Source organism: Globicephala melas, chromosome 17, assembly GCF_963455315.2.
Source record: "Globicephala melas chromosome 17, mGloMel1.2, whole genome shotgun sequence".
Classification (NCBI taxonomy): Eukaryota; Metazoa; Chordata; class Mammalia; order Artiodactyla; family Delphinidae; genus Globicephala; species Globicephala melas.
The window spans coordinates 55,504,274-55,523,356 of NC_083330.1; the positions used below are offsets into that span (position 1 = coordinate 55,504,274).

The 19,083-nt window shown below is 34.4% G+C and overlaps 1 protein-coding gene across 2 annotated transcripts in view; it reads right to left on the reverse strand.

Annotated features, from left to right (window-relative positions):
- The window catches only part of CSMD3 (CUB and Sushi multiple domains 3), a 1,079,985-nt gene that overhangs the window by 778,521 nt on the left and 282,381 nt on the right, over positions 1–19,083 (reverse strand). For both annotated transcript variants that reach the window (XM_030875636.2, XM_030875634.2), the window contains exon 5: positions 4,422–4,629. In XM_030875636.2, coding sequence (XP_030731496.1) covers positions 4,422–4,629 — 208 coding nt within the window. The remainder of the gene's footprint in view (positions 1–4,421; positions 4,630–19,083) is intronic.

Consider the following 19,083-nt stretch of genomic DNA (forward strand, 5'->3'; position numbering starts at 1 on the left):
TCCTTCTTTTCCTTGAGCTTCACCATCAGTTAGGAAATTCTCTTAACTTTATCTTGAAAACCTAACAATTTCTCATCACCTCCACTGTTATTTCCTCATCCTAATAATTATAACATCTTACCTAGATTACTGCAAGTAATATCCATTTTTCTACCTTTCCTCTCTATAGTTTCTTCCACAGAGTGATTCTTTAAAAACTAAGACCAGGGCTTCTCTGGCCGCGCAGTGGTTGAGGGTCCGCCTGCCGATGCAGGGGACATGGGTTCGTGCCCCGGTCCGGGAAGATCCCACATGCCGCAGAGCGGCTGGGCCTGTGAGCCATGGCCACTGAGCCTGAGCGTCTGGAGCCTGTGCTCCGCAACGGGAGAGGCCAAAACAGTGAGAGGCCCGTGTACCGCAAAAAAAAAATAATAATAATAATTAAAAATAAAATAAAATAAAAAAATACGAAGTCCAATCACTTTAATGACTTCATATTTCACCTAAAAGCCAAATATAGGTCTTTATCTGGGCTCCATTAATTCTCTTTTGCTTCTACTATTTTCACCCATGTCAATACTTTTGTAGTCACAATCACCTCCTAGATGTTCCTTAAACACAATGAGGCACACTCAAGATTATATATTTTGTTCTAGACATCATTTCTGCCTGGAATGCTCATTGTTTAGCTATCTTACTTGTGTCCAGACTTTGCTCAAATCTCAACTTATCAATTAAGTAACCTACACACCCATCACCCTACTACTGCTCTCCTGACCTCTCTTACCCTACTCCACCTGTTCTTTCTTATCACTCTCTGAACAGAGTGTGTTATTACTTTATTTATATTGATTGCTTTTTAGAGCCTTTTTCCCGTCATAGGGCATAAGTTCTACAGGAGCAAGCCTCTCTGCCACTTTGGTCACTGATGCATTTAGGACAATAGCTGCCATGTAGTAGGTATCTAATAACTAATTGCTGAATGAACACTGAATGAATAGAATTCTAGTAACAACCCGAAAAGATTAAGTTTGGAAACAATTTTAAAGGGTATCTAATCTAACTCTCCATCCAATGCTTTGTAAATAAGGCAGCACGTAGTTACTTTCTACCTCCTTGACCCTGCCATAGCACCTAAGCAGATAATGCCAAACAATATTAGAGTTGAGAGAAGCCTTAGATATTACAGACAAAGAACCTGAGATCTAGGGAGGTGACATAACTTACCCAGTTTCATCTATCCACAAAGAGTCAAAGCTAAAACTAGAACTCGAGCTTCTTTATGCTATGTTATTTTTCATTTCACTGAAATGGAATTAGCTAATATTCAACAGGCCTCATAAAATTCTGCCATCCAGTAATGACTGAGTAGATCTTCCATCCCTGTTGGATCATGCAACGGTGCTGCTGACTGTTGTTTAATAAACAAGAACTTAATGAGTTAGCACATATAGCTTATAAGAGAGGCATTGGCTAACTTAATATTCTCCGTGCAGCACAATTACTGGGCTGATTTATTCCCTGTTGCCAAAGTCAAAGGCAGGTTACAGTAAGCCCTGCTTCACTGCCTGAACTTCCAGAACAGAATAAAATGCATAGTGGCCAGTGGCAAGTTCCCAGTTCCTCAATGAAGGGCCTGTAATCAAGGAATCGTCTGTAATTTTAATCAAAATAATGTAAATGGGTCCCCTGTTCTCATTTATCTTTTCAGTTCTATTAAGGATTGAAAATATTATATGAGCAATGCATACTCATAAGAAAGAACCAATGTAATGCCACCTGAAATAAAATGTCTCATTCTGATGACTATATGTTTAAAAAGATATGAGAACATTAAAAAATGTAAAGGGATTAGAGGGCCAGGATTAGATTTAAAGTTTTAATTATTCACAGATCATTTTATACATCAATTCTGTAACTAATACAATTAAAAGGAATGTTGTTTTATTACATTTAAGTGACTACAGACAATATTATTTACTGACACTGTATCTTTCAATTGCCATTTATAAAAATATAACATAGTTTTCGTATTTGTATCATTTTCTTGAAAAGTGCCAAATGACCTTGGTGTTTATATTTTACAACAAGGAATTTAACAAGTCTATCTAAATATTCATGGTAACATTAATTTAAAAGGACAGTAAAACAATTAATTTCTTGCTATTTTCTTCCTGAGGAAGGGGGAAATAAATAAAGTGGTCCAGTGTCATTTAATGAGAAAATGAAGAGAAAAGAAATTTGTAGATCTGATACTATTATTGAATAAGCTGTATTTATTCCAGAAACTTGGAAACATACGAAGGGTGTTCATTTAGATGATAAACAAATTATTACTAAGAATGCTTAATCTGAAAAGAGAAAGTAACTATTATGAACATAAATGGGTATGTTATGATCCCTAAAGTAAATGTGTTAGATTTGGTTTCTAGAATGCAGTGGTAACAAAGGAACAGGTGCCAAGAAACAGTGTTTTCTAATTTCCTTCTAGTAATCAAATATGTTGCAAGTTTAAAATTTTTCATTTTTAATGGGATCTCTTCTACACCAAGAGATAAAATTATTGGAAAATCCACGGCATTATCATCTACCTTGATATGACTCAAATATGTAACACTGTAGAAGTAGCAATTTATGAAACAATAGTTTTTGAATTCTCTAACATTTTTAAACCAGGATTCTGCTGAGTTTCATTGTACCCAGGCACAAAATTATCATGGGAAGAGTTAAAGTTATATAAACTTGGGTATCGAGGGACTGAAAGATAGAGGAAAACACAAACAAACAAAAAAACAAAGTTGGTATAGCTAAGTGTGTTATTTTCATCTTACCTAAAAAGGTATGACTAAGCTGATAGAAACACGGTACTTTTGCTGACGTCTAGCCAACTATGAATGTATTAAAACACATACACACACACACACACAAACACACACATTTACCTAATGTCCTTTCAACAGCAATCTGCAATGTTGTCTTATTCTTTCTTCTTCACATTTGTCTTGCCTGTGTGACAGCTTATTCCCCTAGATTTCCTCCTGTCTCTCTGTCTTAGTCTCCTTTGCTGGATCATCCTCCTAAGCCTGGGCCTTATATGCTGTTGATGCTCCAACTCAATCCTAGTGCCCTCTTATCTTCTCATTCCATCCTGTCTCTGTCTAGCCAATGTTATTGATGCCTTTTGGTTCTATTACCATCAATATCAACTACACTATCAGTGATGCTTCTCCTCACAGCTCCTGAATCATATAGATAGATATTGTTGTCTATTAGATGGCTTTAACAGCATGTCTCAAAGAGACTTCAAACTAAATATATGTAAAACATCTCTCAATAACCATAGCATTCCCATCCCAAACGTGACCTTCCTTCAACATTTTCCAATTCAGTGAGTATCTCTCCTGCCTTTACCAATTTACGCAAGCCAGAAATGATGTTTTATTTGAACACCACCTTCTTTATCACTCTTCAATTCACTACAGAGGTCTTTATCATTATACCTCCTAAAAATCTCTCAACTCATTCTACTTCTTTATCTCCATCAGTACCATCTTAATACAAGCTACCATGATTTTTTTTCTTGGATTACAGCAAACATCTCTTAAGAAATTTTCTTACAGCTAATCGAGCCCCACTTCAAATCAATCTCTATACTTCAGCAAGAATCATCATTTGAAAACACAAACCTCTTCATGTAATTGCTTTTGATAAAAATCCTTTAATAAGTTCCTGCTATTCTTATTAAATATTTTACCTGGTTTAAAAGGCCCTTTTAGTCTAGAGTTTACCTATGTCTTCATTTCACTAATCCCACCATTCTTCAATTACTAAGTCTACATTATACTTCAATGATATCAGTGCATTTAAATTTTTAAAACAGCATAAAGAAATATTTTCTTTTTACAAATACTATATCCTAAAAGTATGTTCTGAAAACTCTAATTTTCATGAGACCATGCCTTGAGTCTCTAAAGAAACAGACCACATTCACCCAGATCACAGTGTTTAATTTTTGCCTTCAGATAACAGGATACATAAAAGAGCTATCTACAAAAACAAAGGCAAATTACTTCCAAGACTATTCAATTAATCTGAAAGGAACCAGATTATGAACCAGAGTATGAACTGGCACACTAAGGAACACAATTGTAGGAACAACTCTTATTTCCTTATACAAGTTTTGATAAAAATTACATTATTTTTCATTGATTGAGTGATAAAGAAATACTGATGGAAAGCTTCATCTTTCAAAATTCCATTCTATATATTAGTACCCAATCTCCAAAATCTTCCTCAGCTCTGACAGCTACGCCTTACAATTTTCCTGTAACTGTTAGTTCTTTTAAATATTTAATCCTTTAAAGGCCCACATACAGTTTTTCTCTGATTCCCAACTGGCCTCAGGCAATGACATCAAAGCTAGATTGATAGAAACTACTTACCATATTGTAGGTGGCTCAGAACCTTCTATTTCTAAGTAATCATACTTTTCTTCCATTTGGAAATCAGTAAATATGAGTGAAATTGTGTCCCCAGGCTCTGCTACAATGGTCCAAGTGCAATCAGCATTATTATGATACTCATTAGGAAAACTAGGGCTTGATATGACGCCACTAGATCCTCTCATTGTTCCTCCACATGCATCTTCAGCTGTTGAAAACAAAGATGAGATGTTCAGATATAAATCATTAAGAGAAATGCGATTAAATCAACTCTGTTAACATTATTGGATAAAAATAACAGGACAAATGTTGTGATACCAAGTGCATATTATAATAATAGAGATTAAATGAGAAGTCCATGAAAAATTTAAGCACATATATAAATACAAATGCTATCTTGACTATTTTATAACCATTGATTGAAACAGCAATGAAAGTAAGTAAAAATCTATACTCCAATTAGATCTCAGGATAACAGAATTAAGATTTCCTTTTCATTGATTAGGTGATGAAGCAAGTAAAACAAATGAAACATCATTCTTAAGGTCTATAATAGGAAATCTTTAGTCACTTTGTGCATGTTCATGGTAGGTCTGAGCTTTGTTTTTATTTCCTTAATGTAGGTATATACCAAATAAATGATGTAGGAGAGAATATAATATAGTTTCTGTCATTGGCATTTTTCAAAAGCTACTGAAAACATTTGTGGAAATGCAGTTTAAATAGAATACATCATCACATATCTACAAAACTTTAATTAGAAAGAAATAATATAGTAACTTCAATAATATATTCAGTAACATATCTTTAGTAACACATTCCTATGACTCTATCAAACAATGTAAACATATTTTGCTAGGTATTCATACGATTATGTATACACAACATTATAAATGCAATGGCATCAATGCTAGGTTAAATAGAAACTATCTACTTATGATATTGTAGGTGGCTCAGAACCTTCTATTTCTAAGTAATCATACTTTTCTTCCATTTGGAAAGTTTCTACTAATTTTACATTTGGACCTGTGGTTCTCATTTCCCAAATAAGGGTCATAGATTATCCATGAGTCTACTTTTGGCCAATGTTGTATGTAACCCCAACAGAGGGGTTACATGACCACCTGTGTTTAGTGTTAAAACATAAGATAAAGCTCCTTGCTTTATAAAGAAACTGAAGCTATAAAATTTGTCTTGTCATAACACTGTTTAGGCCAGTCAATAGGCTACTAGATTATTTGTGCAATCAAATTTCTCAAGATTTATGCTGTTATCTTGAGCTACTCAGGGAATTCCTTCCATTCAAATCAAATGTCTGAGGAAATATCTAGCTCTATAAAGACCAATTATTATTTGATGTAATAGTTAACAATCTGTAACTTTAATAAATAGAGATGGCAGCATCCTGTTTAACTCCACAATGGGCATGGAATGGCAACATGCTTTGGTACTGGGAACAACTTTCTTACCATATTGTATGCATTAAATAACATTAGCTTCTTTCTGTCCCACTCTTTACCCACCTAGCTCCATAATTCATAAATTGAAAGCATAAATAATATTGTTCTTAAAAGATACTTAATTTTCATCATACACTACTGTGTATATGATATTTATTTTCATGATGCCCTCTCTATTTTTTTAAGTCTGTTGAGTAATTAGAATGAACTAGTAGTGGTCCAGTCTAGACTATGAGATATATTACTACAATTTTCTCGTCAGAACATACAATGCCTTCCCTCAATACCTTAACTTTAACCTCTGGTGAAAATGTCCTGCTGCCCCCAATCCCCAACCACAAATTATTTCTACTTTTTGTCTTCTCAGTACTAACACCAACGCTGAGTACTGCTTCAGAAATAAAATGTTACATTATTATATATTTGTAGTGTAGCTGGCATACAACATATTCAAACCAGCTCTGTGAGCTATTTACTTCCCTGTCTCTAGATAAAATCTCAGGCAGAAACATTTCAGTTCACACTCAGATTAAGAAAAAATTCCTCCACTTTTTTTAATTCAAAAATATCAATTTATCAATTAATTTGTCTAGTCCTGGATACTCACAAAAAATTGTGACTTCATTTAGGTTAAGGTTCTTTGCTCCCCTGGGCTTGTGGCAGATGGGGCAGAGGTGAGGCAGTGAAGTGGGCTCTTCTTCCCTGTTTCCCCTCCTAGAATTTCTTTTCATCCACCCCTGCTCACTGAGCTCTCTATGATTCATCCTAGATTTGGAAGTATAAAGGATCAGGGGAGATGAATCTTATTTGCTTGGTACTGATTTGGTACTGGTTTCCAAGGGCTTTGGCAGATGATTAAAGAAAGATGGTTCATTTTGTTCATGAACCTTTTCATGGGACCCTCAGAAGTAACCCAATCAGTTCCCTTGTTGTGGGTGAATGTGTTTCTCTAGCTGGCTGCTTATTTTCTCCCTCATACCATGGGTATAGAATGGTATCCTTCCACCCTCTTTCCAACTATGTCTCCTTATCCTTCTAGGTGGGCCTCTTGGGCAGGATCTAGGACAATTCCAGGCCAGAACTCCCTCACAAAAGTCCTGCATATGGTTAAGAAAACATGCCCCATTTATTTATCCTCTGTGGACATGCAATTTCTTCCCAAATGTAGCCTTCTGGGTTTACAACAGCAGACATTTAAATATTTCAGCCATGGTCTTAATGATAATACACTGTGTCCCCCAAGCTCCAGGGCAAACAAATCAATTTCTCTGCATGGTCTCCTTTAAGAAGTAATCTAGGCTCACAAAAGAGAGAAATCACCCCAAACTCCTGACACATGAGATGGAGAGCAACTAACAGCATAGTTCACTCCAGGGAAAGTCTTCAACCCAAAAGCATGACTGACTTGCAGTTGAAATCAAGGATGGGAACTGAGATCTTCCAGCATTCAAACCAATGCTCTTGCCAATTCCTGTATCAAGTTCTTTGTTCAGCACTCCTGTTTGATCTCTTTATTACTACAGAGACTATCATAGAATCAGTATCTGACAAAATTGTGAAATAAATAAAGTTTGCTTTTAGTACACGTTAGATATACAACATTTTGGCTAGGTAAACTACCTGAATGCTAGAACCTTTGTATTGCAATTCAGACTGGATTTACTATAATATTTATAAAAAAACAATACATTTTCTGTAATCATAGACTCTTATAGTAAAATGTATTATCTAAATTAAAATTTTTACTTTATACCAGAGTTAGAACAAGTGAAAGGCAGAATTAGGACAAACCATGAAACCCTTAAATCTAGTGCTGTGCTCTCTCTGCTAAGTAATATTGCCTGGTCTCTGGGCAAAGTGAGTTGGTACAAATCCTGTCAATGATAGAACTTTTATTCTTTCAGCATCACTCTGTCCTGGCCACCAGGCTTGCCCGTTTGATTAGTGTTGTCTGTAGTATCTTCTGTCCCACATGTCACAGAAAGGGCAGGGTTCACAGGCTATTAAATAGAACCATTTTTTAACATACTCAAGATACACATGGGGTCATGTTGGTTACTTGTATACACTTTCTGTGAATTTTAAAGTTTATTAATTTGGTTATCTATTCAAAAAAATATTCATTGAGATCTACTAAGTACCAGGAGGAACTGCGTTAGTCTCTCATGCTACAGTGGTGATCAAAAGTCAGCACAATACCTGCCCTCATTAAGCATCCTGTCTAGAAGAGAGTAAGGCTCTAAACAAATGACAAGATAAACATATAAAATTACATTTCTGTCAGGTACTTTGCAGAAGGAGCATTTAGTACCGACATTGTATGTTTGGGGCTTTGCAGTAGTTAGAGAATTCAGAAACAAGGATTCTTTGAGGAAGCAATGATGGACTAGAAACCTGAAGGGTGAATAGTTAATGAGGAAAAGGAAAATTGTTCTGAGTAGGTACACTTATGCTTTCACCAGAGGAAATGGGCATTCTCCAAAATTTTCCAAACTGAAAGAAAATCTGTGTGCAACTGCCAAGTGGTACCAAATGAGGTGGAAAGGCAACTAGGTGCTAGACCTTGCAGGATCTTTCTGACAAAACTATTCAGAGCAGTGGAAAGTTACTGATGGGTTTTCAGCAAAGAGATGACATGATTGGTTTTGAGTTTTGAAAACATTCTGGCTGCTCTATGAAGAGGAGAGGGAAAGAAGATAATGGAGGATACAGATTAGGGGGCTGAATCAAGAATCCAAGCAATTTTTGGCATGCTTTATTGTTTCCTAAAGATAAACCACCTCTCGTTTATTCAGTAGTTTAGCATATTATTATCTCAATATCTTCAAAAGATTAATTTGGTCTTTGTAGGCACTTTGGAATAAATAGTATCACTGCACAATAAATCAGAATAATTCTCTTAGGCCCATTTTTAAGAACAGTATTTTTTCACCTAAAGAGTAAAGCAACGTGATTAAATATCTTACACTTCTCTTGAGGTTAACTAGAAGTTATGATTGCTTCAAAATGTAGTTATTTAACATACAGGGAATATAAAAAAGGTTGGTAGTTTCTCTACTCTTGTCCTAAAATCTGTATAGGTTGTAAGATTTTAGGTGTGCTTTTTTTTTTTAATGCAATACATAGGCTGAATGATGGCAAGTTGCATGTTAAGAAGTTTGAAGACTCAGTCTGTTGTAAAACATGAAGGAAACAACCAGTTCAGCCAATAGAATCAATGAAGGCAATGTAGTCTTTTGAGAATAAGAATTTTTTAAAACGTGATCATTTGATTTGGGATTTATTCCAATCACCTGAAGGAAATACTAACAACTCCCTCTTAAATTCTTAGTGTACTCAAATCTACTGATAAAAAAATATAGCTATTAAATTTAAAATATTAAACCTAATTTTGTTTATAATATTATAAATCTATCATCGAATACTCCTATTTCTACACTTTAAAATAACTAAATTTATACAAACTTGATAAACAATGTCCTTTAATCTCTTACAACGTATAGAGCAGGGAAAAAAGTGACAAAATAAAATCAAAATTATTTGTACTTGTTTATCCCATTTGTAAAATTTATCCCATTTGTTTACCTTTGTTTTTATTTCCATTACTCTGGAAGACAGATCAAAAAATATATTGCTTTGATTTATGTCAGAGAGTGTTCTGCCTATGCTTCCCTCTGAGAGTTTTATAGTGTCCAAGCTCACATTTAAGTCTTTAATCCATTTTGAGTTTTTCTGTACAGTGTTAAAGAATGTTCTAATTTCATTTTTTTTACATGCAGCTGTCCAGTTTTCCCAGCACTTTACTGAAGAGACTGTCTTTCCTCCATTGTATACTCTTGCCTCCGTTGTCATAGATCAATTGACCATAGGTGCATGGGTTTATTTCTGGGATTTCTATCTTGTTCCATTGCTCTGTATTTCTATTTTTGTGCCAGTACCATACTGTTTTGATGACTATAACTTTGTAGTATAGTCTGAAGTCAAGGATCTTGATTCCTCCAGCTTCGTTTTTCTTTCTCAAGACTGCTTTGGTATTCGGGGTCTTTTGTGTCTCCATACAAATTTTAAGGTATTTTGTTCTAGTTCTGCAAAAAATTCCATTGGTAATTTGATAGGGATTGCATTGAATCTGTTGATTGCCTTGGACAGTATAGTCATTTTGACAATATTGATTCTTCCAATCCAAGAACACAATATATCTTTCCATCTGTTTGTGCTGTCTTCGATTCCTTTCATCAGCATCTTATAGTTTACATAGTACAGGTTTTTTGTCTCCTTAGGCAGGTTTATTCTTAGGTATTTTATTCTTTTTGGTGCGATGGTAAATGGTATTGTGTCTTGAATTTCTCTTTCTGATCTTTCATTGTTAGTGTATAGAAATGCAACAGATTTCTGTGTATTAATTTTGTATCCTGCAATTTTACCGAACCTCATTAATGAGCTCTAGTAGTTCTCTGGTAGCGTCTTCAGGATTTTTTATGTATTGTATCATGTCACCTCCAAACAATGGCAGCTTAACTTCTTTTCCAATTTGTATTCCTTTTATTTCTTTTTCTTCTCTGACTGCCATAGCTAGGACTTCCAAAACTATGTTGAATAAAAGTGGCAAGAGTTGACATCCTTGTCTTAGAGGACATCCTGATCTTAGAGGAAATGCTTTCAGCTTTTCACCACTGAGTATGATGTTAGCTATAGGTCTGTCATATATGGCCTTTATTATATTGAGGTATGTTCCCTTTATGCCCACTTTGTGGAGAGTTTTTATTATAAATGGGTGTTGAATTTTGTCCAAAGCTTTTTCTGCATCTATTGAGATGATAATATGGTTTTTATTCTTCAATTTGTTGATGTGGTGTATCAATCTATTGGTGTGTTGTTTGATCTGTGGATATTGAAAATTCTTTGCATCACTGGGATAAATCCCACTTGATTATGTTGTATGATCCTTTTAATATATTGTTGCATTCATATTGCTAGTATTTTGTTGAGGGTTTTTGTGTCTATATTCATCAGTGATATTGGCCTGTAATTTTCTTTTTTTGTGGTATCTTTGTCTGGTTTTGGTATCAGGGTGATGGTGGCCTCACAGAATGAGTTTGGGAGTGTTCCTCTCTCTGCTATATTTTGGAAAAGTTTGAGGAGGATAGGTGTTATCTCTTCTCTAAGTGTTTGATAGAATTCGCCTATAAAGCCATCTAGTCCTGGACTTCTGTCTGTTGGGATTTTTTAATAACAGTTCTAATTTCAGTACTTATGATTGGTCTGTTCGTATTTTCTGTTTCTTCCTGGTTCAGTCTTAGGAGGTTGCACCTTTCTAAGAATTTGTCAATTTCTTCCAGGTTGTCCATTTATTGCCATACAGTTGCTTGCAGTAGTTTCTTATGATCCTTTGTATTTCTGTGGTGTCAGTTGTAACTTCTCCTTTTTCATTTCTAATTTTATTGATTTGAGTCCTCTCCCTTTCTTTCTTGATGAGTCTGGCTAAAGGTTTCTCAATTTTGTTTATCTTTTCAAAGAACTTTTAGTTTCGTTGATCTTTGCTATTGTTTTCATCTCTATTTCACTTATTTCTTCATTTCTATTTCATTTATTTCTGCTCTAATCTTTATGATTTCTTTCCTTCCACTGACTTTAGGTTTTGCTTCTTTTTCTTTCTCTAGTTGCTTTAGGTGTAAAGCTAGGTTGTTTATTTGAGATTTTTCTTGTTTCCTGAGGTAATACTGTATTGCTATAAAATTCCCTCTTAGGATTGTTTTTGCTGCATCCCATAGGTTCTGGATCATTGTGCTTCCGTTTTCATTTGTCTCTGTATTTTTTAATTTCCTCTTTGATTTCTTCAGTGATCCACTGGCTGTTTAGTAGCATATTGTTTAGCCTCCATATGTTTGTGTTTTATACAGTTTTCTCTTTCTTGTCATTTATTTCTAATCTCATAGTGTTGTGGTCAGAAAAAAGGCTTGATATGATTTCAGTCTTCTTAAATTTACTGACGCTCTCTTTGTGGCCCAGCATGTGGTCAGTCCTGGAGAATGATCCATGTGTATGAGGGAAAGATGTGTATTCTGTTGCTTTTGGATGAAATGCTCTATAAATATCAATTAAGTCTACCTGGTCTAATGTGTCATTTAAGGCCTGTGTTTCCTTATACATATCGATAATTACTTTAAATATAAATGGATTAAATGATCCCACCAAAAGACACAGACTGTCTGAATGGATACAAAAACAAAACCCACATATATGCTGTCTATAAGAGACCCACTTCAGACCTAGGGACACATACAGACTGAAAGTGAGCAGATGGAAAAAGGTATTCCATGCAAATGGAAATCAAATGGAGTAGCAATACTCATATCAGACAAAATAGACTTTAAAATAAAGACTGTTACAAGAGACAAAGAAGGACACTACATAATGATCAAGGGATCAATCCAAGAAGAAGATATAACACTTGGAAACATACAGGCACCCAACATAGGAACACTGCAATATACAAGGCAAATACTAACAGCCATAAAAGGAGAAACCAACAGTAACACAATAATAGTGGGGGACCTTAACACCCCACTTTCAACAATGGACAGATCATGCATCTATTTTTGTTCGCATATCTGTTTTATTAAAAGAAAGACTGACATATAGTAGAGGTTTATAGGAATTTACTGAATTAAATATGAAATAAACAAATGAGTAAATATAACCATTTAAGCTCATCATCAAATTAAATTCTGATGTCTGAGCCATCTATGGGGTAGAATAAAAAGAAAACACAAGTAATATGTCACTATTACAAAAGAGATTAATTGATAATTGGAACAAAATGTCAAAACAAAATAGAAGAATGAGAAGGACTGCCAAATAAATTTTAAGAACAAAATGTATGTTGCAGGTCAAAAGCTTTATAATAAAAAGGTGAGCATAAACAGAAACTGATTATTGCTATTCAGTACCAAGCAAGTGGGAGTTAACTAATTTTTAGATTTTTCTCCATATTTAACTTCAATAAAGTACAACTTCTTTAATTACAGATAGCAGAATTATGTATGTGGAGTATTCAAGAGACTCACCAGATAAAATACATGACTTAATCTGTGAATTAAGCAAGGTTACTGAATACAAGGGCAATATACAAAAATATATCAGCACTGAACAATTACAAACTGAAATTTTTTTAAATATCATTGCTAATAGGATAAAATTTCAAAAATTTAGGAATAAAAATAGAGAAGGAAAGCCTGAGTAAAGCTCTAATTATATTTTTGAGAGAAAATATAGACCTATGTAACTAAATAGATCTATGTAAATAAATAGATATTCCACGTAATCTAAAAATGTCAGTTCTCCCCAGATTAATCTAGAGACAAGCCCAGAAATTTGCAATTTGAAACTATGGTTTCAGTAAAGATAGTAGCTACCAGCTCAGTTCTTTCTATTTTATAAAAGCCCTGTCCTTGTTTATACCTTATTTTTAACCTCCATTGCTCTCCTTGAGGCCCCACTCCATGTGCTGATTACTACTCTCAGAAGGCAAACTTTAATGCTACTTCATTTAAAAAAGAATGTTCAGGGTATGATTTCTCTCAGAATTTCCAAAGTCTTATCACTTCTGTTTCAACACAGATTGAATTATCAGAAATCTGTGTAGAGCATTTTAAAACACCTATACATCAACCCCAACCCCAAGATTCTTATTTACTTGCTTGATAGTGGGGTCAATAGTAGGGCAATCTTTTTTTACATTCCCTAGGTGATTCTACTGCATAGTTAGAATCAACAATCACTGTAGTAACTCATGTAAAATAGCTAATCCATTCATTTGGGTACTTGACCCTATCTTCTACCTAACTCCAGGTCTTTACTTGGGATCACTTAAGCTGATAAGTACCTCTCTAATACCATCCTAAAAGTCCATATAAGATGGAAGCCAACCCCATCCACCTCCAAATAGCAAGACAAACTAAATTTATCTTGGTCTATTAACCTCCTTTTCCTCTTCCCTTTCCAAATTCCTCTGAAAATGTACCTTTGCTTAATGTTTCTACTTATTTACCTCCTAGTGATCCCTCAGTTAACTGCATTCTTGTTTCTCTTCATACTTTCTATTGAACCCCTTCTCCTAAGCTCAACATTGACTTCCTAACGGACACATACTTGTTAGTATTTTTTAAATGGGTCTCTCAGTGACAGCTGGCATTGTTATTAACTCATTACTCTCCTATTCTTTGGCTTCGATGTGAAATATTTTACTGGTTACCCTTGTAGCTGTCTAACGCTTCTTATCCATCTACCTCACTGCCTCCTCTTTCTCTACCAGTTACTTTAATATCAGAGCTCCCTAGGCTTCTACTCTTCTTTTAATATACTTTCTCCCAAGGTGATATTATCCACTCTCTTTATTTCAACTATCCTCCAGGTAAACTGACAATTCTGTTATCTATGTCATTTAGCTCAATCTTTTTCACTGTCCATTCAATTGTCTAGGGGGAATCTTCAATGTTAATAAAACATATTAACCAGTTTGGGTAGCAATTAGCCTTTCCAAAATCTTTGTCCATTTCATAGTGATGGACTGCATAAATTTCAGTAGGAAGGGTTACTAATTCTCACCTGGAGACAGAACTCTCAAACACTGTAGGAGTTTGAAACAGTAGCTGGGAATAAGTAAAAGAGAAGAAATAATTATCATTTAGACATGAGGAACTTTTGCTTCCAAGATTCTGATAGCAAATGTTGTGAAGCAGAAACAATATTATGTGTTTACTGCTCCATTTTCTCAGTAAGACTGCATATCACCACCACCCAGGAAGCTAGAATGGTGCCCTGAAGCTAAGGGCTGTCAGATGGGAATTGGGCAAAAGCGACTTAAGTCACATCCAAGCCTAGTTCTTAAGAATATTCTTTGACATCCTTTCTGCTTAGGAATGATACAGACCATGACTTCAATCCCATCTCCTTCTCGTGTACCTTTATAATTTATTTTCTAAAGGGGAGCCTAGAATATCTTTTGAAAGTGGAAATCACATCATTTTATGCACACTCTCCTGTTTGTAACATTTTAATGGCTTTCCTTGAATTTAGAGTAAGACCACTGTCCTTACTTTGGCCTTAACTGATCTTAATTCACAGACTTCTCAAGATAACAGCTATCACAGATGGTAAAAACTACAAGATCAAGATGGGTCACCAAAGCTACATTAGATATTGCATGGGTGAGAAATAAATATTTGCTGAATTAGACAACTGTAATGTCAAGATCTGTTTACTTTTGCAACATGGACTATTAGTTATATAGACAATAAAAATCCATTCCACTGGAACTCATTTTGTCAAATAATTTACTTTAATTAAGGAATTCTCAAATTCATATTTAAATCTGATGTATTTTTGAGGATTCTTCTCCCTGTTCTACTTCATAGACCAGATCACTGAACAGTCATTTATGTCTTGTGTTTAGTTTTATAAATAACTTGGAGTACTTCACCATATCTAAAATTATAGAACTTGAGCCCCATTTACTTGAAAATGGAAATTTTAAAATTTGAGTGAATCTGTTAATTTAGTTTAAAAAAGACAAGGCTTATTTAAACAGCAAGAATTTAACCCTGCAGGGACAGAAACAATTTATGTCTTTTTCATCCCTGTATTTTCAGCGCTTAGAAATATGCCTGACACTTAATGGGGAACCAAAATATCTATCTTAAATGACATTGAATAGAACGGCTTTGGAGGATATATTACTGACTCTTATATGAACTTTGAATGATTTTTTTCATAAAATTAGAGTATTTCCCTCATCCAATTCAAGCTTGCTGAACTTAGGAGTATGTTTATTTCTCAAATCTTTCCAGATAGGTACTGAGTTCTTTGAAGATAGGAATCATGTTTAATACAACTAATAGTAGTTATATATTTGAGTATTAATTTTATGCCAGTCTCTGTGCTATCAATTTTAAATATATATAAATATTTATCTATTTCCCTATATATTTTTGGTTGATTTACTTATCCATGTTCTACCATTTCTCAGTGTGACCAAATTAATATCCTTCTAATGAGAGCCTACTGTATAGCACAGGGAACTCTACTCAGTGCTCTGTGGTGACCTAAGTGAGAAGGAAATCCAAAAAAGAGGGGATATTTGTACACGTATAGTTGATTCACTTTGCTGTACAGTATGAACTAACACAATATCGTAAAGCAACTATACTCCAACAAAATTTTTTTTAAATATCCTACCAACATCAATTCCTCTTTCCTCTCTTCTGCCATTAAAATTTATTTGTTACAAGGAAGTAAAGAGTGCTTTTTTAAAGTGGAAATGAAATGATGTCAATCATACTTTCCTATTTGTAACATTCTACTAGCTTTTCTTGAATTTAGAATAAAACCAGTGTCCTTACCATGACCTTAATGATTGCAACCACAGACTTCTCAGTAAACTCAATCCACAGTGCTCATTTTCCATTTCCTTAAATTTAACAAAGCTCCCTCCACCTTTAGGACCTTTGTTCTAAACTATTATCTAAGCTGGTGGCTTCTTCCTCAAGATCTTCCCAAGGCGTCTCAATGATGCCATTCAAACTAGTGAGGTCTTGCTTCACTAATGATTCTAGGTAAAACAGTCCCCCATCAGTCTCTGTCACAACATCTGCTACAGTCTCTTCATTCAACTTATCACTATCCAGTAGTTTTTGTTGTTTTCTCATTTATCTCTAGAATATAAATGTCGTGCAATCTTGACTGCATTACTAATACACTAGTCACACAATTATCCCAAGTACTCAGAATGGGGCTGGCTTATAGTAGGTACCTAAATAATACTTTATCTGGTTAAATATATTTTTTGCTCCCCAGTATGTCCATGAAATTTCTTGGACAATTATTTGACAGTTTTATGGTGAGCTTAGAAATGGGGGCTCTAAAATCACAGAGACCCAGGCACAAATGCAACACTAATAAATTGGGTGACCTAAATCAATTTACTTAAATTTCTTCTAAGCTAGATTCTTATTTGTAAAATTATCATTATTTTGAGAGTACACATTTATTGATTTAAATGTTACCAACAATCTCTCAGTTACATATTTTCTATATTCCTTATCAGTGTCCTGGAAGCTTTATTTTTGTAGGTAGGAAGGTTCCTACAAGGTGATGGCACAATTGACTTGTTACTCCCTCTGGCAAAATTGCCACAGCAGGGAGACAAGAAGGCACTCTCAGTCCCATATAGTTCATTTCACTCTTGCCATCTCTACTGATTAAATGAGTGCTGCTCCTTGTTTCTCATTTTCTGCTACAAAATAGAGTAGTAAGAAAAGAAAAGAAAAGAAAGTGAGAAAAAAAGTAGCAAATCCTTGTCCATGAGGAGCCCTGAAAAAAGGCAATTAATTAAAGTATTTTACTGTAATTTGAAGAGTTCCACAGAACCTGATTGCTTAAAAACTGGCTCTCTCTCAATCTGCTCCTGAATTTACTATATTTTAAATATGTTTGCTTTGAAATCTATTTCTAACCAATGATATTCAGAAGAAAGTAGATATTTAATGAAACAGTTAATTTCAGTTAATAATGGCTAATATTCATTGTGTACATGAAGGTACTGTTCTAAGCTTTTAAAATAGTGTTTTTAATGGGATTAGGCAATATTGACATAACGCTCTTGTGCAATTCATGATTACAGTTGACCCCTGAACAACATGGGTAGGAACTGGGCAGGTCCACTTATACGTGGATTTTTTTCAATAAATATCTACTACAGTACTATATTATCTATGTTTGGTTGAATCCATGGTTGCAGAATTCAACTAAGCCATGGATGGCTCACTATAAAGTTATATGCAAATATCAACTGTGCTGGGGTCCATGCCCCTAACCCCCACATTGTTCAAGGGTCAGCTGTATATTATAGCAATGCTGACAAAATTTACAACACATTGAAATATTTCCACTTAATTAACAATCACAGGCCTTTTATGTGCATCAAGAAATTCATTCTTATTTAAATTAACTGAACAAATCTGATCCCTTAATGATATTTTTCTTTTTTTATTATTTATTCTAAACTAAATGAGTATTCATATTTTTTGTATCTCAAATGTACATTCTTAGCAATAATGCTCAGGATGTATTTTCAGGTTGGTTTAATATGATTGTTGCTTCCTTTTCTTTTTTATTCTTTTCCTTTTCTTTTTTGGGAGGGGCGGAATGGTGTAGTCTACAACTATCTGGTGACATGAGATGGAATGAAATGGAAAATTATGCAGATCATTATTGTATATTTTTTTGTTGATGACTGTTCTTTAGCTGTAATACAACTTCCTATTTCAAAACAAAGTGTTTTTTATATACATGTGAATGTGTTGATCAAAATTAGATTTTCATCTGATCAATTTTAAAATTCAAAGTTAAGAATGAATAAAATGAAAACCTTAATACCTCTTAGTTAATAAGTATTTACAATATTAGCATTTACTTTTACATGTAAAAGTAAACAGTGTTTTCATTTATTCAATTGATAATCTGAGCACCAATTTTGTACAAGGCATTACTATAAGAAATATGTATCAGATTCTACTACAACAGAAGTTGCTACAGCAAAAATGCACTGATCAAAAATTATAGGTGATCCACAGTTCAAGTGTAAATTTTTAGCTGTGTGCTGTTCATCCAAAATCTTGCCACCTACTACTTATCTGGGTCACCTTTTCGGGATGTCAGTTGCCATGTGGTTAGAGAAAACAAAATAATTTTTATAGAGTCCAAAACCAATTATAACTGGGAAGGTAAGTCCAAAGCCAAATGTAAATGAGTTTTGGATACTCTGCTCTTTTGAATAATTTATCTCTTGGCACAATAAATGAAAACTTGGCTGCACAGTCATACCAAGGGTGAACAGAGGTATAGAACATGCACATTTTCATGCAGGGCCCCAGGAACAGCAAAGCTTATCTGTTTCTAAATGGTTAATTTTACCATCCATCCAAAGTGTCAGTGAGCCAGTTAGTGAGGTGAAGCTGCACTTTAAATGATGTCCAAGTGTTTTTTTATACAGTGTTATTTAACATTTGCATAAAACCAGCTTTTTTGTGCCTTATGTTTCCAAATCAATTTAGCTTTGTGTGCTAATATTTTACTACAGCCCTAGAGATAAAGAAGCATGCAGGTCAGCCATGTGTGTTGCTAAATCCCCAAAGGAAACCTTC